Below are 27,560 nucleotides of genomic sequence, written 5' to 3' on the forward strand. Positions count from 1 at the left end.
AATTATGTTGGATTGTAAAGCTTGTTGCTAATTTATGTTCATTGTAAACCGAGGTGATGTTTGCTAACGAGCCGCGGTATATAAAAACCCGCAAATAAATAAATAAACAAACAATTCCAGATTTAATTTAGAAGAATACTAAAAATTGCTGACACCCCCCCAACAGTAAAAGCCAGAGCAGCGATGACATGAAATAATATAATTAAAGTTGAATGGGGAGGACAATTTTCAAAGCCATTTACACAGGTTGCTCTCACTCAATCCAGCTAAAAGCATGCTCAGGGTTCCAATACGCATGTGCTTTTAGCCGGTGTTCTTGGGGGCGTGTTTAGCACGGAATTGGAAAGCACATGTAGAATGCATTTTTAAATCTGCTTGCACTATTTTCCAACAAGACTTCTGCCCACAAAAAAAGGAACTTTCTACTTTCAGGAAGTTTTCAAAGAGAAAGTACTTTCCCTTTGAAAATTAGGCATGAGTTTTGCAGATACTTGACTTTGCCACCTAAGTGAGCTTTCTGAAAATTGCTCTGAAAGGGGACAATAATCCAGCTGCCCACATTGGTGTAAATATTGTGCATAATTTAAAAAACATGAGTAATCTAAGGAAATACTTCTTTATAGAGAAGGTGGTAGACACATGGAAAAGACTTACTGTGAAGGTGGTAGACATAAGGCAGTGTCAGAATTCAAGAAATCCTGGGGAAAAGCAAAGAGGATCTCAGAGGGAAACAAAGTGATTGTTAAGTGGGAGATGCTGATGGGAAAGCTGGATGGGTCATATGACCTATTTACCATCATGTTGATAGAAGATAAGATAAAATCCAAAACACCCAGGGCAGCAGTCTCAGAATTTTTCCCTGTTACATGTGCAGGATCCCAGAGGTAGGCAAAGCTCCAGAGTCTCAATATGTGGATGAGGCAATGGTGCAGGAAGAGGGCTTTAGGTTTGTTATCAATTGTGCAACATTTTGGGGAGCCTATTATGAAAAGATGGACTGGGTGTTGGCACTAATGTTTAAAAGGTAGATAGAGCAGCTTTTAAATTAAATCATGGGGAAAATCAACAGTTTCTCAGAGGAGCATGGTTCAGAATGAGATACTTTCAAAGGATACTGGCATAATGGGCACATTGGAATATCCTGATAGAGAGATTACGATAGAGGCAGAAATAATCCAGGTACATTTAAATAAAGAGTAGACGGAGATAAATGATTCTAAATGACCTATATTGACTGCTAGGCAATTTGTGAATACAATTAAAAAACATACTTTGATTTGTCTGTATTCAAATGCCAGAAGTGTAAAAAAATAAGCTTGGAGAATTAGAAAATATGACACTGAATGAAGATGTAGATACAATAGAAATTTCAGATACCTGGAGGAAGGAGGATAACCAGTGGAACATTGATACCAGGGTACAAATAATATCTAAATGATAGGTCAAGTTAAATTGGTGGAGGGTGGCATTCTATGTTAAGGATGGCATACAGTCAATCAGGAAACAAATCCTGCAGGAGACAAAATGCAATGTAGAATCTCTAATGATAGAAATTCCATGTGTGATGGAGAAGAGTATAGTAGTGAAATGGCCAGGACGAAGAGATAGAAGTGAAATGCTAACAGAAATTAGAAAAGCTAACAAATTAAGCAACACAATAATAATGGGAGATTTCAACTGCTCCAATATTGATTGGGTAAATGTCTAATTGGAATATGTTAGTGATGCAAGTTTCTAGATGGAGCAGCTGGTCTTGGAACTGACTAGAAGAGGGACTAATCTAGATCTAATTTTCATTGCGATGTAAGATCTGGCACAAGAAGTAATAAAGGAGGGTCCACTTGGAAATAATGATCATGACGTAATCAAATTTAACATAATCACTGAAGGGAGAACATTAATTATGTTTCATCATTCATGACCACGATCAATGTTTGTAAATATGTTTTGTTTTTGTTTTTTATCTCCCATTCCCCCTCCCCCTCGCTTTACCTCTCAGGCTCCCCCTAGAGCCTATACTCTCTCACTCATAATCTCCTGGTTCTCCCCTTCCCCTGTTCTATGTAATTTCATCCTTTCGTTGCAATGTAAACCGATATGATGTGTATTTTAATGTCGGTATAAAAAAGATGTTAAATAAATAAATAAAATAAAAAATTAAGGAAAACTACTGCAGTATCATTTAACCTTAAACAGGGAGACTATGATTAAATGAGGAAATTAGAATTAAATTAAAAGGAGCAGCTGCAAAGATTAAAAGTTTGCATGAGGTATGGATGCTGTTTTAAAAACACCATCTTGGAAGCCCAGATTAAATGTATTCCACCAATTAAGAAAAGTAGAAAGAAGAACAAATGACTGCAAGAATGGTTAAATGGTTAGGAAAAATGAGGCTATTAAAGCTAAAAAAAAAATGTTCTTCAAAACCTGGAAGGTGGATCCAACTGAAGAAAATAGGAAACAGCTTAAGCACTGGCAGGTGAAATGTAAAACATTAATAAGACAAGCCAATAAAGAATTTGAAAAGAAGCTTGCCAAAGATGCAAAAATTAAAAATAAAAACTTCTCAAGTATATTTGAAGCAAGAAACTGGTGAGGGAGTTGGTTGAACCATTAGATGACCGAGGAGCAAAAGAAAACCTAAATTAATTTTTTGCTTCAGTCTTTACTTAACAGGTATTGGGGAGATCCCTAAGCCGTAAAATCTTTTGAGAGTAATGATGTAAAAGTACTGAATCAATTCATGGTGAATAGGGAAAATATAATACAGCAAATTGACAAGCTAAAGAATAATAAATCAATGGGACCATATGGTATAAACCCCAAAGTTCTGAAAGAACTCAAAAATGAAATTGTACAATTATTACTGACTTAGTACTAATAATCTCATTCAAGTCAGATACCTGAGGATTGAATGGCATCCAACATAACACCCGTTTTTATAAAAGACTCAAAGAGTGATCCAAACTACAAACTGGTGATCCTGATGTAGAGGCTATTCTGAAGATAGCCACTTGGATAGATATGTACTAATGGGGCAGATTCAACGTGGATTTTGCCAAGGGAAATGTTACCATACAAATCTTTTAGATTTATTTGAAGGGGTTAACAAACATGTTGACAAGGATGAGTCAGGTGACATAGTATATCTGGATTTTTAGAAAGTATATGACAAATTTCCGCATAAGAGACTCATTCGGAAATTTAAAAGTCATGGGATACGAAGCAATGTCTTATTATGGATTGGTAACTCGCTAAAGGATAGGAAACAGAGTAGAACTAAATGGTCATTTCTTTCAGTGAAGAAAGGTAAATAGTAGCATGCCCCAAAGAACTTTACTGGGACCAATGCCTTTTAATATATTTATGAATGATTTGGAAAAGGCAGTGAAGAGTGAGGTAATTAAATTCACAGATGAGACAAAATGATTCAAAGTTATTAGATCATGAGCTGACTATGAGAAATTGCAAGAGGAATTTGCCAGACTGAAGGACTGCACCTCTATGGCAGATGAGGTAACAGGTAAACAGGGTGCATTTAAAATAAGCTGGAGAAAGCATTTTTCTTTCAGCACACTGTGGAATTTGTGGCAAGAGAAAGTGATAAAAGCAGTTAGCGTAGATAGGTTTAAAATGGGTTTAGACAAGTTCCGGGAGGAAAAGTCCATAAACCATTATTAGCCATTAGACATGGGAAAGCCATTATTTATATCTGTTTATGAGCAAGAAGGACTGGATCTTTTCTTTGGGATCTTGTCTGGACTGATCACAGTAAGTCAGAGACATGATGCTGGGCTTGATGGAGCTTTGTTCTGACCCAATATGGCATTGTTTATATTCTGTGCTTCTGTGTTTACCTGCAGGCTTTGCCCTAGTCAACAAAGCAAAAGAATACATACAGTATACTTTTGCTTTGATTACTGCCACACGTACAAATTGTGCACGGTATTTGCACCGGAATTTTCTGCAGGGAGAAATCTGCTTGCACATTACATATGTAGATTTGAAAATGCAATCTAGGTATAGAGAGGCTCATATTCAACCACTGTGCGGCTCTGCTAGGTAGCTGGATAAAGTTAGGAGGTTACAATTTAGCTGGAGAAGTTAGGCTTCCTAACTCATTAGTTGGCCAGAACGTAGCCAGATTATGCACCCAAATATTAATTTAGCTGGCTAAATGCTTTTGAATATGAACCTTGTAATTTTCTTCCCCTGACTTAAAATTCACCCTCGGGAACTCTTCTTCTTAATGCTTCTAAAATTCTACCCGGACTGAGGTTGGGCAATTTTCAAACAGTCCATTTCCATGGGTAAATTCTGACTTTGAAAAACAAGTTCACCCCAGGTTTAGGGTTTACCTCCTCCCATTCAACAGACAAACAAAATGCTGCAGTGTACATTATAGCTTTCTGTAGACATATAAAGGTAGATTTTAAAAGGAGCGCCCGCAAAGGACACGGCTATTTTATAACATTTGCACATTGGCATGCACACGTTATAAAGTACGGGTCCTGCATGTACAAGCGTGCTGGAATTTCATATCCGTGTGTGCATGTGCAGGCAGGTGGCCTGCTCTGCGCGTGGGGGTAGGGGTAAGGGAATTTTAGAAAAATGCACACCATGAGGCAAGTAGGGCTTCCCCAGTTCCCTATAGCTCTACCTAACCTGCTACCTTTTCTCCTCTCCTCCCCCGACCTCTAACCCTTACCTAGCTATAATAATTTTTTTGTTTTTTTACATTGCTGCTCCTTTAGCAGTAGACTCCGTGCGCTGGCCGGCTGCCGGTGCGCTCTTCCCTAGGACTACGGCTAATGGTGCTGTCCCGGCCCGCCCAGACCACATCCGGCCCTTGTGCGCGTATCGGGGGTTACGCGTATGGCCGGGCCCATTGTAAAATGCGCACAGCGAGCGCAAGGCCCAGCCATATGCATAAGCCCTGAAATTTATGCACGTACAGCTTTTAAAATCTGGCCTTAAGGTCTTTGGAAAGGCTGTTCGAATGCTTTGGGAGCACTTTTGACCCGAGTGTACAAAAAAAAAAAAAAAAAAATCATATCCCTTCTCTACCAGTGATCCAACATCCTGCTAGATTCATTAAAAGCAGTGGTTCTCAACCTTTTTCCCATCGTGACACACCTGACAGATCACGCTCACATGTGTGACACACTGCTCATTATAATCCACAGCAGAAATAAAAAAAAAAGGCCCAGTATTACTTTGACACAAGGGAAAGAGAAGTACTCTTTCTGAACAGAAATTACATAAATAGTAAACCTCCCATACCAGAACAGCACTAACTTCTAGCACTCAAATAGTAACCAACTTACCTACGAAAAGGCAACACTGAAAATATTACACCAGGCCTTAAAACGCCAATACTCCTCCTATCAGGAAAACGGAACAAGCCAGGCCCCTATAGAGCCCTACACAGAAACTACACGCCAGCAGAAAACCTCACCTGAATCACATGTGCTGACCCTCACCTAACAAAGAATAAAGAGACCATAAACCATAAATAGAAACATGCAATCAGAAACTGAACTGAAAACCACAACAAGCCAGAGTCTCTGTATGCATGCAACAAAGGAAAAAGAGAAACATCACCAATCCCCATAAAACAAATCTTGAAATATAAAATCAAAAGTGGTAAAAAGAACAGATTATTTCAAAACAGCTGATGAATGGAATATCTAATAAAAACTCATATCAAAAATTCCCAGACACCAATAAAATATTTTGAAACAGAAGACACAAAGATCCAATAATTAAAAATAATAAAGTTAAAAAACTGCTCTACTCTCCATACCTGGAAATGTTTGATTTCCAGGTGCCCTTCTCACGCGCACGACCGCTGCACACCACTTCCTCTTCCGGGCCATGGGGGACGAGAAGAAAAGACCATGCTGCTAGTTCTACTGTATACGTCTTCCAACTTTCCTGCCGCTTTCCACCTAGGCTATCAACATTTTAAGCCCGGGCGGAGGAGTTCGCATCTCGCTGAGGCAGGGGGAGCAGCTAGGCCAGCCAGGGACCAGGAAGTGTAGTGACACACCTGCGTGTGCTTGGAGACACACCGGTTAAGAACCGCTGATTTAAGGTACTGGACTCCATCATATGCCTCAGAGCCCGGAACAAACCCTTAAAATTAAGGCATGCGCAGCGCCGTGCTACAATGATACACAACCACAAGCCTACATTTAAGCCTAGCTGACTTTGATTGGTTGGGCTGCAGTGCAGATCTCAGATTTTCCTCCTATAAATCTGATCCCCCAGCCCCCCAGAAAAAAAAGATACCACATCCTTACCTTGCTTAGTCCTAGATACGTCAGCATGGACAGCAGAGGTGCGGCCAAGGCAAAAACTAGCAAGTGTTTCCTGATTCGATTCCGCTCCAGACCAGCATGCATGAGGAAGGACACTAGGCCAAAGGCAGCTGGGGCCTGAAAGCAAGAAGCAGCCATTAATACATTGTGCTCCAGACAAAGAAGAATCTATCATGAAGAAATATAAGCTTAAGTACCTCTTTATTTTCACTGGCCTTAAACCTTTGTTAATTAATTCTGCTGGCAGGCAAAACAAAAATCATGAAGGTCCTCCTATTTGTTTTCATTTTGATTTTAGAGGAGGAGATTATATTTAGGGATACATATTCAAAGGGTTTGTCCAACTAATTTCAGGACATAGCTGGACAAATATTGGGAGATCCATATTCAGCCGCTGCGCAGCTCTGCTAGTTAGCCAGTTATACTTAACTGGCTGACTAATGCTGTATATTCAGCGGCACGAATGCACCACTGAATATAGCTGGCTATCTATGTGTAACTGGCTAACTTTAGGACAGCCCTTTGGACCAACCAGAGTTGGCTGGATAAATCAGCTGGCTAACTCTGGATATCGAGTTAGCCAGGTAATTTATCTGGACAACGCCACTCCTCCCTGATCCAGATAGCAACCCTGAAAGCACAGGATACCACCACCACCACTGTCAGAGTCACCTGGGGGGTGGGAGGGGTGTTTGAGGAGAGTAGGGATAGATGTTGCAGGTGAGTGAGGTTGTTTATTTTTTGCCACTTAACCACATGAAGGTCCATATTAGCTGGATAATTTTAGGCTACTACAGTGTCCCCCACTGGTGTGCCTTTAGACCTGATCAGGTGGGCCACACAGAAAGTCACCTCTGACTGATGTACAGGTCCAGACTAGCACCTGGGCTCGGCTCTTAGAACCTTGCAGCAATAAGGGACACCAGTGTTAGCTCTTACATATGTGCAGGAGCTCCTTTCTCAGCACAGGTGTAAGTGATGCACATTTCTCCTTCCTAGTTACAGCATGACATCCAGAGTATGGAAATTAATGAGCAGCATGAAAAGCACAGCAGAGATTTCTTGCTCCTGTATGTAGAGAGAGCTGGAGAGGTCTGTTCATGGCAAGGAACGGAGGGGAAAGTGAAGACTGGAGAAGGAGCAGGAGTTCTCAGGCAGTGAGGAATAGAGGGAGCAGAAACATCTGCAGGGTGAAGAGCTGGAGTGTGATGTTGTCTTATGTTAAAAGACAGCAGCGAATGGAGAGAATGGAAGAGAGCAGCAGACAGAAGATAAGGGGGCCCCCCAAGGTGAGACCCATCTAACCACAACAAAAGGATGTTTTACTGAAAAACATGCTAAAGCTGTGGATAATCCAAAAATGCAACTTGGAGTCCACCCTCCAGTGGCAGAGGAGCCGTGGAGATGGCAAGAGAAATTCACAGGTAATGATTGGAGGAACCAAGCCAGCAGTTATCTGCATGCTGTGTATATGCATGGCTGTCTGTATATACAAATCTACAGTATATCCATATTTAGATATACAGATAACCACATATGCTTAAAGCTAGTAGAGTGGGAGAGCCACTAGAGCTTTCTGCTGTGGCACAGGCATATCAGTTTGTTTCAAAAAGCCAGTGGAGCGCTGCTCCTTTGTGATGGACTCATGTGTGTCTCTGCCCCCCTCTCTCCTTTTGTTTTAAAGTTTGGAAGAAAAGTTAGTGGGGCTTTCAGTGCTTCCTTAGCTTTTTCTTTTAGTGATCTCCATGTCCACACTGCTCCGTGTAGGCAGGTGTGCCGCACAACATTTTTTGTTAATGTAGCTATGCCTTGCACTTGAAAAGGTTGGGAAACATTGCCATATACTGTCACTGCCATAAACACTGCCCACCCTCCCTCCCCAAAGAAGCCATATTAATAGTTTTCTTTTATCAGTTCTTTTTGGTAAATTAATGCACTGTAAATGTCCCCAAGACAATGTGGCCTACTCCAATCAAGTTTAATTTGCCATGTCGTATGATATTTTCTCCAATTGTTTGGGAACCATTCCCATTTTTCCAAGTTCATCTTTACATCTTATATAATGTAGTGCTGCAACCAATAAAATATCACCTCTTGACAAAAGGGGAGAAGATATAAAGAGCAGCAAGACTGATAGTATACTTTTGAGAATCTGATTCTAGATGGTAGTGGAGATAAAAATGAAGGGGATCTTGTGATTAGTTTGCATTAAGCAGAGTTGCTTACCTGTAACAGGTGTTCTCCTAGGAGAGCAGGATGCTGGTCCTCACAGATGGGTGACATCATCAGATGGAGCCTGGCACAGAAAACTTTTGTCAAAGTTTCTAGAACTTTGACTGGCACACTGAGCATGTCCAGCATGTCACTATCCGCACATCCACGCGGGGTCCCCCTTCAATCTCATAACATAAAATTCACGAGCGAAAAAAAAATCCAAAACAACAAAACACAGGAGAACACCTATTACAGGTAAGCAACTCTGCTTTCTCCTAGGACAAGCAGGACGGTAGTCCTCACAGACAGGTGAATACCAAGCTACAGTCTTCTCCCAACAACCATAACCAACAGGCTTCGAACTGGGTGCCAACAGGCACAACAATAACTACGGTGCTGTTGGCTAGATAGGGAGACAGCCTGATCTCAAACAAAGGGCCTTAGGTAGGGAGAGAGTTGGATATAAGCCTGGAAGAGGTTGCGAAGGACGGACTGGCCGAAGTTACTATCTCGCCGACCATCCTTGTCTAAGCAGTAGTGGGCCGCAAACGTATGCAGAGAACTCCACGTCACAGCCCTGCAGATTTTGGCAACGGGAACCGCTTCTAAGTAGGCCACTGATGCCGCCATAGCTCTCACAGAGTGAGCCTTGACTTGGCCTCCCAGATGAAGGCCCAATTGCTCATAGCAGAAAGAGATGGAGTCTGCTAGCCAACTGGACAGAGTCTGTTTTCCCGCCACAACTCCCAATCTATTCCTATCAAAAGAGATGAAGAGTTTAGTCAATTGCCTGTAGCCTGCTGTGCGTACTAGATAGAAAGCCAGTGCCCTCTTGCAATCTAACGTGTAGAGCCCGTTCTCCCTGGTGTGAATGGTGTCTTGGAAAAAAGGTGGGCAAAACAATGGACTGATCGATGTGAAAATTAGTCATTATCTTGGGTAAGAACTTGGGATGTGTACGTAGGACCACACAATCATGAAAGAATTTCGTGTAGGGCAAGTATGTAACCAAGGCCTGAAGCTCACTAACCCTAAGAGCTGAAGTGATCACTACCAGGAACAGGGGCTTCCAGGTGAGTACCCTCAGATCACAGGAGTGCATAAGCTCAAAAGGAGGGCGCATGAGCCGCGCTAACACAATGTTGAGGTCCCAGGACACAACAGGAGGCCAGAAGGGGGGCTTCAATTGAAGCAGGCCCCGCATAAAGCGACTCAATATGGGCTGAACAGAAATGGGAGTGCCAGCGACCCCTGGATGGTAAGCACTGACTGCGCTCAGATGGACCCTGACCGAGGTGGTTTTAAGCCTGGCCTCAGAGAGGTATCACAAGTAGTCCAAGAACCTCGGAATGGGGCACGAAAATGGCCCCAAGCCATGCTCCTCGCACCAGATGGAAAACCTCCTCCACTTCAATAGGTAAGCCTTCCTGGAAGCTACCAGCACCTGAGACACGTCGTCAGATAGGTCTAGGGGCTGAAGGACTACACGCTCAACATCCAGACCGTCAAGGCTAATGCCCAGAGGTTTGGATGGCGCAGTGTGCCTTGAGATTCTGTGTTATCAGATAGGGTGCAGTCCCCAGACTGATGGGCTCTCTGATCGACCGGTCTTAAAGGAGAGAGAACTAGATTTGTTTGGGCCAATACCGGGCCATGAGAATCATGGTCCCTTGGTCCTATTGGAGCTTCAGGAGAGTTCTCGTGATTAGCGGAAGAGGAGGATACGCATACAGGAGACCTGTGCCCCAATGAAGGGCAAAGGTGTCAGAGGCTGGACATCCGTCTGTCTTGAATAGGGAGCAAAGGTTGCTCATCTTGCAATTGCACAGGGAGGCAAAGAGATCCACATCCAGAGTTCCCCAGCTGGAAGGAATGGCTAGGTGATCCGCCAGCACATTCAGTGTTGCAGCCAGATACGTCAGTCGCAGAGACATGTCTTGCAACAGAGCACAAGACCTGATCTGCACTGCCTCTTGACAAAAGAGGAATGACCCCATGCCTCCTTGTTTGTTGATGTACCACATTGCTACCTGATTGTCTGAATCAGGACTGCCTTGTGAGACTGGAAAATTGGGCATCCAAATGGCAGATGAAATTTAATGTGGATAAGTGCAAGGTGATGCATATTTGGAAAAATAACCCATGCTATAATTACACAATGTTGGGTTCCATATTAGGTGCTACAACCCAAGAAAGAGATCTAGGTGTCATAGTGGATAACACATTGAAATCGTCAGTACAGTGTGCTGCGGCAGTCAAAAAAGCAAACAGAATGTTGGGAATTATTAGAAAGGGAATGGTGAATAAAACGGAAAATGTCATAATGCCTCTGTATCGCTCCATGGTGAGACCGCACCTTGAATACTGTGTACAATTCTGGTCGCCGCATCTCAAAAAAGATATAATTGCGATGGAGAAGGTACAGAGAAGGGCTACCAAAATGATAAGGGGAATGGAACAACTCTCCTATGAGGAAAGACTAAAGAGGTTAGGACTTTTCAGCTTGGAGAAGAGACGACTGAGGGGGGATATGATAGAGGTGTTTAAAATCATGAGAGGTCTAGAACGGGTAGATGTGAATCGGTTATTTACTCTTTCGGATAGTAGAAAGACTAGGGGGCACTCCATGAAGTTAGCATGGGGCACATTTAAAACTAATCGGAGAAAGTTCTTTTTTACTCAACGCACAATTAGACTCTGGAATTTGTTGCCGGAGGATGTGGTTAGTGCAGTTAATATAGCTGTGTTTAAAAAAGGATTGGATAAGTTCTTGGAGGAGAAGTCCATTACCTGCTATTAAGTTCACTTAGAGAATAGCCACTGCCATTAGCAATGGTTACATGGAATAGACTTAGTTTTTGGGTACTTGCCAGGTTCTTATGGCCTGGATTGGCCACTGTTGGAAACAGGATGCTGGGCTTGATGGACCCTTGGTCTGACCCAGTATGGCATTTTCTTATGTTCTTATGTTCTTAAAATGCCCACAAAGCATAACAAATTGCCCGAAGCTCCAGGAAGTTTATCTGGCATAGAGCTTCCTCAGCCGTCCACTGACCCTGTGTGTGGAGGTTATCTACATGGGCCCCCCAACCATGGGGGGGGGGGGGGGAAGCATCGGTGGTAAGTACTACCTGAGATGGTGCAGCTTGAAATGGTATCTCCTGCTCCAGATTGGAGAGATTCTCCCACCAGGACAAGAAGACCCTCAGAAGTGGCGTGATGGAGACATGGGCCTCGAGGTCCTGGGATGCCTTTTGCCATTGCAATATTGCGCCCTGAGTATGTAAAGGTGGGCCAATGGGGTGACATGGACAGAAACCATCATGCGCCTTAACAGGCGAAGCAGCAGACAAACAGGAACTTGCTGACTGCTGTGCACTAAGGCTGCCAGCGAAGAAAGGGCGAGGGCCTAGTCACGAGGCAGAAATGCCTTTGCCTGAGTCGTGTCCAGTCTGGCTCCTATGAAGTCCAGAAAGGGGGATGAGCAGAAGTGGGATTTTGGGTAGTTGATGACAAACCCCAGAGATTGCACCACCTATATGATCAGAGTCAAAGCATCCAACGCTCCCTTCTGGGAGGCACTTTTGACCAACCAGTTGTCCAGGTAGAACACATGCACACCTTGATGCCTGAGGTGCGCTGCCACCACTGCCAGGCACTTGGTAAAGACTCGAGGGGCTGAGGCCAAGCCGAATGGCAGTACCCAGTACTGGTAGTGAGCCTGTCCAACCACAAAGCAAAGTTATTTCCTGTGGTTTGGGAAGATCACAATGTGGGTGTAGATATCCTTGAGATCGAGGGAGCAAAACCAGTCTCCTCTCTTGAGAAGCAGGATCAGAGTGCCCAGAAAGACCATTTTGAACTTTTCCCTTTGAAGGAATTTGTTCAAGGCCCTGAGATCGAGAATGGGGTGTAGGCCCCCAGTTCTCTTTGGTATCAGGAAATACCTCGAATAGAACCCCCGGCCTTGCTGGCATCGGGGAACAGGTTCTACTGCTCCTGCCGTTAGAAGGATGGAGAGCTCTGTTAAAAGTATTTTCTGCGGCGTGGACGAACCCTACAATGGACTTGGAGGAAAGTCCGATGGGACTTCTCTTAAATTTAGCCGATACCCCTGGCAGATCATAGAGAGAACCCACCGGTCCGACGTGATGAGCAGCCAATGGTGGGCAAAGCAAAGAAGTCTGCCCCCTACCGGGGGATCGTGCAAGGGGTTATGACATGCTGACTCATGCTCCCTCACCTCCAGTTAAAACTGCATAACAAGGGTCCACTGGGGGGATTGCTGGGGTCTGGGGTTCCGCTGCTGACGAGAGCGACCCCTGGAATCAGCACGGGGTGTGCAAGCCCAGGAGACAGGAGGGTAATACTTCCACTGCCGATAAAAGGATTTCCTCAAACTTGGTCGAGAGAACTTCCTAACACAGGATGGTGGATCGGAAGTACTAGCTGACAGCTGTTGATTGGTCTCATGGTGATCCTTCAATTAGGCTACTGCATACCTGAACTTATCCCCAAAGAGATTCTCTCCTCTAAGGGCAAGTCAGCCAGCTTCTTCTGCACATCTGGTCGAAGGTCCGAGGCGCGGAGCCAAGCCATCCTACAGGTATTGATGCCCATGGCAGCCACTCTAGCCGCTGTCTCAAAAACATTGTAGGTGGACCTCACGTCGTGTTTTCCTGCCTCCAGATCCTGCTGTACAATCACAGAGAACACCTCCTGCTGCTGTTGCGGCAGATGTTCTGTGAGTTCTGGACCTGTTTCCACAGGTTCTGGTTGTACTGGGTCATATACAATTGGTAGGAGGCGATAAAAGGAAGAGCATAGCACCCTGAAATACCCTACTACTGAGGGCATCCATCTCCCTGTGATCTTGGCCCGGAGGGGCAGAGGCATGGGTGCGGAAACACTTGGCCTTTTTGAGAGATGACTCCACAACCACCGATTGGTGAGGGAGATGGCATCTCTCAAACTCCAAAACCTGTTGCACCAAATAGATGGTGTCTGCCTTCCTATTTACTAGAGGAACTACCGGGTGTTCCCATATACTAAGGAGAAGCTTCTTAAAGATATCATGACAGGAACGGCCACTATCTCCTTTGGGCATCGACAAACTGGAGAACTTCCAGCATCTTATGTCGAGCGTCCTCCTTCGTGAGGAGCTGGAAGGGAATGGCTTCAGCAAAGGAGAAATCCTCTGGGGGAGACCTACGTCTCATCTGATGGTGAAAGCTCTGAGAGGAGATCACCAGAATCCTCGTAAGAGGAATCCAAAGTGTCATCCTCCGATGGGTCAATATGGACCCCTCCAGCTCGCTAAGGTTGCAGAGGGGCCTGCGCGGGTGAGCCCAGTCCAAGCTCCTCAGCCTGGGCACTGAGAGCACCAGCAGCACCAGTGGTCTCAAAGGTGGCAAAGGCACCAATGGCTGTGAGGATCTCGATGTCCCAGGCACGGGTTTCGGGGAACTGTGGCCTCGGGACCAATGGACCGGATGGAGCTGGAGGTCACTTCATATCTTCCTCCTCCTCGGACCCTATGATGGGAATCGCTCCGGAGGAAGACATCGGTGGCTGCTGGGGAACAGAGGATCCCTCGGGCATTGGTTGTGTTGGAAGTACACAGAGCAAGACGTTCAGATGCTCAAGCAGGGGCGCCAAGATAGACGGTGCAGGCTCCGGCACCTGAATGGGGGCTGGTGCCGGGGGAGGTTCGAAGCCCCGCAGTATTTGGAGCACCGCACTCTGTACCCTGCGATCCAACTCCTCCTGGACGTCTGGTGAGGACAGGACTGATGGAGGGGGACGAGGCATCACCGAAGCCTCCTCTGAGCCCCGAAGAGGCTCAGTGCCCGGCACAGATATCTGTGAGGAAACACCTGGGACTCCTGGGTCTGTAGGAGGATGAGGCCTCCTCATCACAGGGTTGCTTCAGTGGTGGCATGGCATGACATCGGGGAGGGCCTATCACCTGCTCCTCGCTCCCTGGACGATCCCGCCAGGGTTGGAGAGAGGGACAGTCTTTCCAGCAGTTCCCCTCGACCCCCAGACATCGATGACTCCGAAGCTGGCATGGATGGAGTAAACATTTTGGGGCCAAAAAGCTTTTTCATTTTTATCAAGCCGAGCACAACAGCCTTTGGGGGTCATCTGATTGCACAGTGACACCCTCGGATGTTTTGTGATGCCCCCAGGCAGAAGATACAAACCTCATGCGGATCAGTGATGGACATGGTCTGCAGGCATTGAGGGCACCAATGAAAACTAGACAACGAGCGGTCAATGGCTGGCCGCCACCAAGGAGCAACATGCTGTGAATTTACTGCAGAGAAGGTAGAAAATAAACCTGCTGCATTGTAAAAGAGACATGGTCCGGAGAAGGGGGATAGATGTTAAGACGGGGAAAAAAATCGTTTATTTCAAGAAGAAAAAAAAAGGCTTGTAGAGCAGAGTTCCAAAACCACAGAAAAAAAAAAAGAGACTGAAGGGGGACCCCCACGTGGACGCGCGGATAGTGGCATGCTGGGCATGCTCAGTGTGCCAGTCAAAGTTCTAGAAACTTTGACAATAGTTTTCCATGCCGGACTCCAACTGATGATGTTACCCATCTGTGAGAACTATCATCCTGCTTGTCCTAGAAAAAAGCTACTCTACACTGTGTTGTCAAAGTAGTCACTAACATGCTACAGTTTCTGAAAATAAAGCAATTGTTTTAGTTTACTTTCCCAGTTCCTCCCAAAACACACAAACCAGAAATGTGCTTACATGGATCACTACAATTCCCATCCTGTAAAACAGTGGCAAAAAATTAACATGACTAAGTATTTCAACTAAGTGTGATACAAAGCAATGGGTCAACTACTATAATACACCTAGATTCTGTTGTTGTAGTTTGCCTCTAGGGAATAAGCTTTCCTGTGGATATCAAGGTAATCACAGCATCTGTCTCTTAGAGAAGTACAGCTGAGAGTAAACGTTTAGGCACCCTGGTCACAATTTATTACCAATTGTTCTATGTAATTGTTATGCTACAATACATAAGCGCAATGTTCCTTGTAAACCAATACGATGTGCAAACGGCTATCGGTATGTAAAAGCTTTTAAATAAATAAATAAATGTATATGCCAATGAACCTCTAAGTGAACAGAAGTTGTTTTGTCTTTTACAGGGTACACAAATATATCTTTTTGCAAATTTTAATGCATAAATTACTATTTGCAAATTTTCACAGATTCAAAATAAGAAAATAGTGACTATAGCATATGCAAAAAGTTTGTGATCCTGTTCAGTTGCTATTTTGTAATACCTCCTTTGGCAGAAATAAGAGTTTTTAAATATTTCCTTGTAGCCAGCTTGAGTCTTTCTTTCTTTTTTTTTTTTAATTTTACTTTTATAAATTCTCAATACAATAACATAATAAACATGTTACAGAAAAAAAAAGGGAAGATTACAACTATATGTAAATAAGCAAGCTGAATTAAATAAGCATTACTATAAGTTAAAGAAATAATACTTCTCTTGTTCTTCCCTACATTTATAAGTAAATAGGAGAGAGATCCAAGTTAAATAGAGCGACTTTCTAGAACAAACTATAAGGAAATAAGGAGCCTTCCTTTACCATTACTAAGCCAGAGCCTATAATCTAGGAGTGTGCATTTATAAACGACCTTAATTGCATTGGATCATAGTAAATATACTTCACATTTTGGTATTTCAGTAAACATTGCAACAATTTCTGATCTCATCTCTAAGAATTTTTTTCTACGATCCTGTGTAGGCTTAGTAATATCCGGAGATATCCAAATCCGATAACCATAAAATAACGCATTTCTATTTCTCAAAAATAACCTCATGAAATTATTACGTTCCTGTTCAAAAGCGAACAATATTACTAAAGTTCCCAGGATACTGAGATAAACAGAGGAAATTTCCAAAAGTCCAGTTAAATCCAAAGATTTCTGTTCTTCTTTACTATTTTGAGATATCTTTTGTGGCATGTAAAAGGCTTTTGTAATCTGTGGCATTGCATCTTTAGATATCTTGAGAATATTTGAGAGGTAATTTTTAAAAAGTTCTGCAGTAGGTATCTTATGAATTATTGGAAAGTTTATAACCCAGATAGTGCAGATGAATGTTCAGTCCTGACACAAAACTTCAAAGGTCATATAAAATGTATGATGTTTTATTCCTTCAATATGGCAACTCCACAGACTTATACAGGCAGCAGCTTAATGGCGTCCCCCGACACGGACCCGTGTTTCGCCGCGGGCTGCATCGGGGGGGGACCACCACTTCAGGCATTCACACAATAAGCTGTAACACGAAAAATAAACAAGCGTCAGGATAGAAAAAAGGGACTTACAACCGACCATAATACACTGTACAAAACTTCACATACCTGTTCACAGCATTTAAAGATAAACGGGAGCGCAATGCCCTTTTACAATGACAGGTATTTAAAGATGACAACTGGCGCCAAAATTACGGGAAAGGCAACCACGTGAGTCAAAGGACTCCAGTCATTGGCTGCCGTTCCTATAAAGCACCAGAGCAGTACCAAGATCAGCCTACCCTGCTAGTCAGTATTCTTCAAAAAAATAAAAACCATTCGATCTCACGGTTTAAACCTTTCGGAAATACTGTATCTAGAGTAAAGATCCACCGTTGTTCAATCCTGCCTAATACCTCAGAGTAATTACCCCCACGAGCAGGACGCGGAACAACCTCAATAACACAAAATGAAAGGTCTAAGAGTGAATGAGATTTTTGAAGCCAGTGATCAACTAAGGGTTCCTTTTCTCGTTGCAAACGGATATTAGAGCAATGCTCTATAATCCGGGTTTTTACCATCCGGGTAGTTTTTCCGACGTACACTAAAGAACAAGGGCAGGAAAGCATATAGACTACACCTGATGTGGTACAGTCAGAGTGAAAACGTAATTGAAACTGTTTACCAGTGGTCGGATGCCTCACACTAGTGGTAATTTTAGTGTATATACACACTGTGCAGTGACCACAAGGATAATGGCCAGGCTCACTGATGGGAACCGGAGATGCTGGAAGGTCTGCGTGAATCAATTTATCGCGTAGATTTCTACCACGCCGAAAAGTGAACCTCAAGGGATCAGTAAACAACGTATTTAAAGATAAAGCCTCCCAGTGTCTCCGAATCATATGAGTGATAGGCCGGCTCAAGGTCGAGAAAGGTAAAATGAAATTAGTCACTGATGAATCAGCGTGTTGAGGAGGGGTGAATAATAGGTCCCTGTTGGTATATAGAGCGCGTTTCATCGCTTTTTTGACCATCGCTTTTTTGACCCCCCCCCCCCCCGATGCAGCCCGCGGCGAAACACGGGTCCGTGTCGGGGGACGCCATTAAGCTGCTGCCTGTATAAGTCTGTGGAGTTGCCATATTGAAGGAATAAAACATCATACATTTTATATGACCTTTGAAGTTTTGTGTCAGGACTGAACATTCATCTGCACTATCTGTATTCTATGATATTGTCTCAGGTGCAGTACCTGCTCATTGTGGTTTGTTGGTCAAAGTTTATAACCCCCAAGTTCAAAAACCTACGGGCATTTTCCATGTTTTCTAATTTCTTAGTTGTCATTGCCTCTGATAATACAAGATTATGCTGCACTTTCTCTACTTGAGAAACTCTCTTTTCAAGATTTTCCATCTTTTCGTCCTGTGCCATAACTTTATTTTCAATAATCTGTCCCCGTTTGTTGGTCTCCAAGAGTTCCTGAGTCAATGAAGTAATAGCTGTTTCTATTGAGACCAGGGCTGTCCAAACGGTTTCTAGCGATACTTTTTCAGGTTTCTGTAATACAAATAAAGTACCTGTATTTGAAGAATGAGTCTTCTGTTGTTCTTTTTCCTCCCAGTACTTTATTCGAGGTTAAATCCGTAGTAGCTTCAAGTAGAAGAAAATCTTCCCATTGTTTTTCTAGGGAAGCAGCTTCTGAAATACCAGTAACCTCTGTAAACATTCCTGGGATCGTCGGGTTTTCTCCCTCCATAATCCAGTCTCCTCGATTCACCATCAAAAGTATTGAGGATGATGTTAAACCCTCCAACGGAGCCCCGCGGGGTGGAGAAGGTGTTTCTGGTGCATCGGGGCTCGGCCAAGGAGGGTGGTACTCGCTCCTCACCAACCCCCACCATGGCTACCTATCCCGGCGTCTTTGGCATGGATGAAAGGAATCCATCAATTTTTTGCTGAGAGGGATCTCCAGTGATTGAAGGTAAAATTTCACGGAGTTTTGCCTTCCGCTTTGTCATTCAACGCACAATAAAGCTCTGGAATTTGTTGCCAGAGGATGTGGTTGGTACAGTTAGTGTAGCTGGGTTCAAAAAAGGTTTGGATAAGTTCTTGGAGGAGAAGTCCATTAATGGCTATTAATCAAGTTTACTTAGGGAATAGCCACTGCTATTAATTGCATCAGTAGCATAGGTTCTTCTTAGTGTTTGGGTAATTGCCAGGTTCTTGTGGCCTGGTTTTGGCCTCTGTTGGAAACAGGATGCTGGGCTTGATGGACCCTTGGTCTGACCCAGCATGGCAATTTCTTATGTTCTAATGTTCTTATTTAATTGAATCTGCTGTTTCTTCCATCTGCAAAATATTTCCTGTGCCACTGGCTGCCCCAAAATCACAAGCCATAATAGAATCACCCCCATGTTTAACAACTGGCAAGGTAGTCTTTTCTTCAAATGCTTCACTCTTTTTTTCTCCAAGTATATTTTATGTGGTTGTGGCTGAATATTTTGGGAGGCTAAGCAGGCCTAGTGCTTGCTTGGCCAAGGTAATATGGTGCCAGGCTCACGGTGTTAAAGGAAGTGTAAAGGGGGAGGGGTAGGAATGAAGAGAGGGAGTTAGAAAAGGGAGGGAGCAGCGCTCCCTGCGAATGTTAGGTTAGGGGGGAGGGACCGTGAGCAGGGGACAGCTCATTTGTCCCTGCTGAGGCTTAAATTTAAAAATAGTGTCCTCATTGGCTAGGGGAGGGGGGGTGTTTGTAAATAGTAAAAGCACCGAGGGGAGATATCCAGCAGCAGCGGCGCAAATACTCATTCGCTGTTGTGTCCGTCGGTGCCCGACGTCTTCTCTCCGCCCTCCTTACCTCTCTGGCACCTCCCTCTCCGACCGCGGGAAGACTGACTGTGGGAAGATTGGCTGCCGCGGCGTTCTTCTGCCACAAGTCTTTGGGCGTTCCCAGACTGGCTCGACGCTGCTTTCCGCCATGTTACTGGAGGCTTAGGGGCGCACGCGCAGTGCGACTCCAACTGAAGTACCGGCAATGGCTCGAACTTCGGGGGCATCCCTCGAAGATGACGTCACCCGCGTATTTGCTAACACATGGAGTTAGCAAGGATTGACAACGGACTCGCTTTGTCTTTCTAGCTACTCTGCCTCCTCGGACTTACCCGCTCCTCGGGGGCCTCGCTCTCTCCTTTGTTTTTCAGGTGACAGTCTGGAACCGGTACTCTCTTGAGGGCCCTTGTTCCCAGACTTGCTTTATATACTCTTCTGCCTGGAAGTCATCACTACCAACTATATCAGCTACATCAGTGAGTTACCATCGCTCTCTCTGAGCTTTCCCTGGAACCAGGTACTTGCTCTTCAAGGGCCTATACATTCCAGCGCCTGCGCTTTATTGGGACATTGTGTGAGTGTTACCATTTGCATACCCTGCTACTCACTATATCTCAGTTTTTCTACAGTTCAGCCTCCAGGGATCGCTGTTCCAGAGGAACTACAGCCCAGCCGGGCTTTCCAGCTCACTACTGCCATCTCTGGTAGTTCAATATATTGTTTAATAAAAGAACTAGTGTGTAGGGATGTGAATCGGATCCGATATCGGATCCGATTCTGGTTCCGATTCACATCTCTATAGATGTGAATCGGATCCGATATCGGATGTGAATCGGATCCAATATCGGATCCGATTCACATCCCTACTAGTGTGTGTCTGTCTCCAAACTCTGAGCCTGACTGGTGGTCCCTCTCGGGATCTTCCCCCGAGGGCGTGGGCATCTGCCACGGCCCAAGGATCCACCCACAACTATCCCTAACTATAACAGATTGCTAGTCCATGCAGACTGTTAACTCCGAATGATAACGGATTGCTAACTCCTAACTGATTGCTCCTCCCATCAGATAGCGGTTTGATAACATTCGCACCTTTGCTGCTGCGGTCGCTTCTCTGCCTTCTGTGGGAGCAATACCTGTCATTGCGATGGGGGTCGGAAGAAGATGCAGTCATGGGAGAGGAGGTTGGAGGAGTGATGGAGGAAGGTCCGGTGGCAGTTGGGCCAATCGGAGACATCGCTGCGATGGCAGAGACCCCTGCGGTGAGTGTGCTGCTGAGCAGGCTGCCGAGGATGGGGGGAGAAAACAATTTGAGTGCGGCGCCTCCACTCTGAGGCGGCCGGCTGGGACAGGGAGCGTCGGGGGGGGGGGGGGGGGGGGGGGGGGGGTGTCGGGCCCTGAGAGGCCAATTGCGCGGGTGTGGTGGGGGGGGAGGAGTTGCAGGTCCGGGGTCCTTAGTGAGGGAGCCCAGTGTGGTGCCTGATCAAGCAGGAGCTACTGCATCGGCACAGCCTCCTGCTCTGGTGGCTGTCCAAGGTGCTGCAGGCTTGCCCGTTTGGTTGGGGCTCTCTCTGGGCTGTACTCCTGACAGGAATTTGGCACAGGCCAAGGGGCCTAGTGGGTGGTGGCCGGACTGGGGAAGCATACCAAGTGTTGGGGTGGGTTCTTGGCCAAGGGAGGGGAGGGCTAGTGTCAGGGACCCGTCCGGAGGACTGGAGTGGGACCCGTGGGGGGAAGACAATTCCCCAGTTCCAGGTTTGCCGGGGATCCCTCTAGATCCCGGTGGCTGGCCCCAGGGACCGCGGTGGTGCAGCAGTGAGTGGGAGCTGGTACGCAGGGTGGTTCTCCGGGTCTCAGCAGCGGATACAAGGAGGTCCGCAGTTACTGTGGTTTATGGGTCCAGAGGCAAGTTTTTTCCCGGTGGGTGGCGAGGGACTCCTGGGGTGTACCCCATGTGGAGGAGCTATGGCGATGATCCCAGTGTGGCGGAGAGGGCACATGGTGCTGCAAATTTGTTGGTTTGTCTCCTGTGGTGCCTTTTGATTCTTCATAGGGAGTGTTGACAAGTGATGTGGCGGAGCAGCCTGGGACTTCGTGGCAGGAGCAATGGCGAAGTAACCCAGTAGCGCAGATGGCGGCAGCGTGGATCCTGGTATTCCCAGTGCCACTCCGGCACAGTCATCTGCCATTCAGCAGGATGAGTCTTTAGACACGGAAGTCTAGGCGGTGGGGCCAGAAGCTGGACACGGTGAGTCTTCAGCGGGGGGAGGGATGCAGGCAACAGATATGCCAGGGCAGGACACCTCGTCATCCGTTCCCAAGTCTCGAATGTCGTCAGGGAGCAAGAAGAAGGAAAAATCGAAACAGAAGTGAGATCGAGTGAGCTTCTCTGAGTCTTCTTCCTCATCTTGTCCGCCAGTTCTTCGACTGATTCCTCCTCAACCAGCAAAGGGTCTAAGATAGCTCGGAGGGAGAGAGGTGGGCTGGCGCTGGTGGCGTCTTCGGAGCTGTGGGATGACATTCCTCGCTCCCTCAGGAAGAAGATTCATCATAGAAAATACATTGACATATTCCAGCTGTTGGAGGGTCGCAGGGGAAAGAGAAAGGAGAAGTAAAAGGGCAGCGTGGATCGCTTTCCCATATCTCAGAAGAAGGTGTCTCGGAACATCCATAACTGGATTCGTGCTTTTCTCCACCTTGCGAGTGTGGTGGGTCATAAGGACCGTCTCAATACGGGGCATTGCTGGCATATGCCGATGCTATTTTGGCGGCCAGCAAGGAGTAAGAAGGTTGGTCATGGTTTAACTACGATGAACGCTTTTGTGATCAAATGGAAGAAAATAAATTCATGTCGTGGGGTACACAAGGGTGTGGGTCTGTGGCTGACACAAATGGGCAGCAAGACATCTACCCTGTCACCCGGGGCCTCAGGAGGAGCTAATGTGAATGCACGGCCCTTTCACACAGATCCCGCGTTCAGCAATGCGGGCAGAGTTGTCTGGCCAGCAGCGACCTGTGTTGGCATTTCAACCGTTCATCATGTCTGTTCCCAGACTGTAAGTTCAGGCATGCCTGTGCCACGTGTGGAGCGGGTCCACCCAGCGTCCAAGTGTGGGAAGCAGGCCAGAGGGGAGGCATCAGCAATCCTCTCGCAAAAGGGTCCGGTAAGTAACGTTTTTCACGAGCACCCACTCCTATTCGGCTGGCAGTGATGCACCCATGGCTTATGGATCACCCTAGAAAGGAGGCTGCCCTAATACTGTATAAGGGTTTTGATGTGGGTTTACATATTCCTTGTGTGGAGTCAGTCCCGATGGGAGGTGGTATCAATTGTCCTTCAGTAAAAAAAAAATGGTTCCGGTTGTGTCGCTAAAGTTAAAAGTGGAAATTGATATGGGCAGAATAGCGGGACCTTTCTGTGACCCGCCCTTAAAGAATTTGGTGCTGTCGCCAATGGCCATTATTCCTAAAAAGGAACCAAGGAAGTATAGATTAATTCATAATCTCTCATTTCCGTTTGGGTCATTCGGTAAATGATTTAATTTCTCAAGAGTTATGTGCGGTGCATTATGCTTCCTTTGAGTCAGCGGTGAAACTGATCAAGCGTGTTGGACAGGGTGCCCTGTTGGCTAAGGTTGACATTGAGTCAGCTTTCAGGCTGTTGCCGTTGCATCCAGAGTTTCCATCTATTCGGTTTTCGTTTCAGTGCTTCTTATTACTTTGATAAATGTTTATCTATGGGTTGCTCCATAGCATGCCCGTACTTTGAAACTTTCAGTACCTTTGTTCACTGGGTAGTGGAGCAAGTGTCTGAGTCCAGGAATGTGGTTCACTATTTAGATGATTTCTTGCTTGTGGGTGCAGTTAGTTTGGAACAGTGTGGTCAGCTGCTCCAAAGGTTTCAGGAAGTCACTGAAGGTTTTGGTATTCCACTGGCGCACGAAAAAACGGAGGGCCCATGTACACAAATGATGTTTTGGGCATCGAATTGGACTCTATTGCTATGATTTCCTGTTTGCCTGTGGTGAAGGTAGAAGCTCTGCAGTTTTTAGTAAAAGAAGCCTTGAGTAAAGCAAAGCTAACTTTGCAGCAATTGCAATCATTAGTAGGCAGTTTGAACTTTGCTTGTAGAGTAATTCCGATGGGTAGAGTCTTCTTGCGTAGATTATCCTTTGCAATGGCAGGGGTGTCCAAGAGCCATCATCACATCCGTTTCTGCTAAAATGAGGGAGGATTTGGCTATTTGGGATCAATTTCTGTCAGAGTTCAATGGTAGTTCCTTTTGGCAATTCAACTCAGTATCCAACAGCGACGTGGAGTTGTATATGGATGCTGCCGGGTCTCTGAGTTTTGGCGCCTACTTTCAGGGTGCCTGGTGTGCAGAGCTTTGGCCTGATTGGCAGGAGTCAGGTGCTACTAGAATCATTATGTTTTTGGAATTGTTTCCCATAGTTGTCTCGGGGTGTTAGTGGGGTTCGCGGCTGAGAGATGATAAAGTCCTCTTTTGGTGTGACAATCTGGGCGTGGTTGAGGTCATCAATAAAAGATCGGCGAAGTGCTTGATGATCTCAGAGTTGTTGCATGAGCTTGTTCTGCGTTGTATGTATTTGAATGTGACCATTTGGGCTTGACATTTGCCAGGTTTCGCTAATCGTATGGCTGATTCTCTTTCTCGTTCCAAGTGGGAGCTGTTTCAGAAGCTTGCTCCGGAAGCGGATCCAACGGGTGCGCTTCAGTACCTCCTTTCCTTTGGAAATTTGGTTCCCGGAAGCCTGGAAGCTATTGCAAGCATCACTAGCCCTGGCCACTTGGAGCGGTTACGAGACTGGAGCTCAGAAGGTGGTGTCTTTCCTTGCCTCTTGGGGGTGGACATGGGAGGCCGGTGTCGGACTTCTTACTATTGCAATTTATGGAAAAGGCCAGAGCAGAGTGCGGTTCTAAGGCTGCCATAAACAAGCAGTTATATGGTTTTTCCTTTTTCATGAAGGTGCATGGATGGGGTTTTCCAATTGGTCGCTTTGTCATTCATCGGCTGTTGGTGGGGTGGTCTAGAGATTCCACTCATGCAGGGGATGGGCGGTTGCCCATTACGCACGACATCCTATTGAGGTTACGGGATGTTTTGCCTAGCATTTGTATATCTCCTTACGAATGTTGCCTATTTAGGGCAGCTTTTGTATTGGCGTTTTTTGGAGCTTTCAGGGTTAGCGAATTGGTAGCCAGGGCATCCAAAGGGGCGGAATCTACTGGGTTGCTAGAGCAGCATGTGACCTTATCTCCTGCGTCCTTGCTCTTGTTCATTTTAAGGTCAAAAACTGATCACGCGGGAAAAGGGCTCTCCGTTACATTAAGGGCAGTTCCCGGTTTATGCACTTGCCCGGTTGCCAACACACTGGCATATGCTCAGTTGCATGCCCCTGGGAAAGATCAGTTTCTAGTACATGCTGATGTTCATCCGCTGACTAAATATCAATTTCAGATGGTGTTGTGGTCTTGTCTGCTGTCCTTGGGTTTAGATGTGGGGAAATTTGGAACTCACTCATTTAGGATAGGGGCTGCGACTTCTGCGGCTTCGGCAGGTTTTTCGGGTGAACCTGGAAGTTGTACTAGGGCAAACTGACAAACCATGTCCACCCCCAAAAGGCAAGGAAAGACACCACCTTCTGAGCTCCAGTCTCGTAACCGCTCCAAGTGGCCAGGGCTAGTGATGCTCGCAATAGCTTCCAGGAACCAATATTTAGTCAGCGGATGAACATCAGCGTGTACTAGAAACTGATCTTTCCCAGGGGCATGCAACTGAGCATATGCCAGTGTGTTGGCAACCGGGCAAGTGTGTAAACCAGGAACTGCCCTTAATGTAACAGGAGAGCCCTTTTCCCGCTTGATCAGTGGATATACCATGTATAACCACATGGTATACATCCCAGATTGTTGAAAGAACAGATCAGTGGCTATACCATGTATACCCACATGGTATACATCCCAGATTGTTGAAAGAACAGAAAAATGAAATTGCAGACCTGCTATTAGTAATCTGTAAACTATCATTAAAATGGGTTATGGTACCTGAAGACTGGAGGGTGACCAATGTAACACCAGTTTTTGGGGTTTTTTTTTTTTTAAAGGGTTCCAGGAGTGATCCGGGAAATTAGACTGGTGAGCCCGACGTCAGCCTAACAGGAAAAAGGGTTGAAACTATTCTAAAGAACAAAATTATTGAATATATAGATACACATAGTTTAATGGGATAAAGACAACATGGATTTAACCAAAGGAAGTCTTGCCTCACTAATCTGCTATATTTTTTTATGAAGGTGTGAATAAACATGTGGATAAAGGTGAGCCAGCTGATATAGTGTATTTGATTTTCAGAAAGCATTTGACAACCTCATGAGAGATTCTTGAGAAGATTAAAAAGTCATGGGATAGAAGGCAATGTTCTACTGTGGATTGAGAACTGGTTAAAAAAGACAGGAAAAAGAGTAGGGCTAAATAGTCAATTTTCTCAATGGCAAAAAGGGAATTGTGGAGTGCTCCAGGGATCAGTACTGGGATCACTGCTTTTTTAAATGACCCAGATATGGGAACGACAAGTGAGGTGATCAAATTTGCTGATGATACAAAATTATTCAATCAATAATTAAATCATAAGAAACATAAGACTTGCCATACTTTGTCATATCAAAGGTCCATCAAGCCCAGTATCCTGTTTCCAACAGTGGCCATTCCAGGTTTCAAGTACCTGGCAGGATCCCAAGGGGTTGATAAATTCCAAGCTACTTATCCCAGGGATAAGCAGTGGATTTCTGGAACTCCACCTTAATAATGGTTTATGTGCTTTTCCTCCATGAACTTGGCCAAACCTTTTTTAAATGCAGCTACATGAAGAGCTTTCACCACATCCTCTGGCAATGAATTCCAGAGCTTAATTATGCGTTAAGAGAAAATCTTGTTTTTTACTCAGTTTTAAACTTATCATCTAGTAACTTCATTTTCTGTCCCCTAATCTTCATGCTTTTTGGAAGAGTAAACAACCGATTAATGTTTACTCATTCCATTTCACTCATTATTTTATAAACCTACTACTACTAAACATTTCTATAGCACTATATGACATACGCTGCACTATATCTATCATATCCCCCCTCAGCCATTTCTTCTCAAAGCTGAAGAGTCCTAACCTCTTTAACTTTTTCATAGGGGATTTGTTCCATTTATTTTGGTTGCCCTTCTCTGCATCTTTTCTAATTCTACTATATCTTTTTTGAGTTGTAGTAACCAATACTGCACACAATTCTCAAGATGAGTTTGCTTCATGGCGAGATACAGAGGCATTATGATATTCTCTGTTTTATTCTCCATTCCTTTCCTGATAGTTCCTAGCATTCTATTTGCTTTCTTGGCTGCTGCAGCACACTGAGCAGAAGATTTCAATATATTATCAACGATACCCCTAGATCCTTTTCCCGAATGGCGACTCCTAATGTGGAACCTTGCATGGTGCAGCTATAATTTGGGTTTATCTTCCCTACGTGCATTGCCTTACACTTGTCCACATTAAATTTAATTTTCCAATTTGCATGCTCAGTATTCCCTGTTTTGCAAGATCCTCTTGCAATTTCTCACAATCCTCTTGTGATTTAACATCTTTGAATAATTTTGTACCATTGGCAAATATGTCCTCACTTGTTGTTCCCATTTCCAGGTTGTTTATAAATATATTAAAAAGCAGTGGTCCCAGAACAGATCTCTGGGGTACTCCACTATTCACTTTTCTCCACTGGGAAAATTTACTGGAGGCAGGCATAAATAAAAAAAATAAAGGTGGGGGGGTATTTAGGTAGGGCTGGGGGGGCGGGTTAGATAGGGGAAGAGAGGGGAAGGTGGGGGGGGGGGGGGCGGAAGGAAAGTTCCCTTCGAGGCCGCTCCGAT

General features: G+C 45.1%; 1 protein-coding gene across 1 annotated transcript in view; it reads right to left on the bottom strand.

Moving 5' to 3' along the window:
- The window catches only part of SLC39A9 (solute carrier family 39 member 9), a 117,074-nt gene that overhangs the window by 4,839 nt on the left and 84,675 nt on the right, over positions 1 to 27,560 (bottom strand). The window contains exon 6 of the mRNA XM_029598798.1: positions 6,306 to 6,440. Coding sequence (XP_029454658.1) covers positions 6,306 to 6,440 — 135 coding nt within the window. The remainder of the gene's footprint in view (positions 1 to 6,305; positions 6,441 to 27,560) is intronic.

This window comes from Rhinatrema bivittatum, chromosome 4, assembly GCF_901001135.1.
Source record: "Rhinatrema bivittatum chromosome 4, aRhiBiv1.1, whole genome shotgun sequence".
NCBI lineage: Eukaryota > Metazoa > Chordata > Amphibia > Gymnophiona > Rhinatrematidae > Rhinatrema > Rhinatrema bivittatum.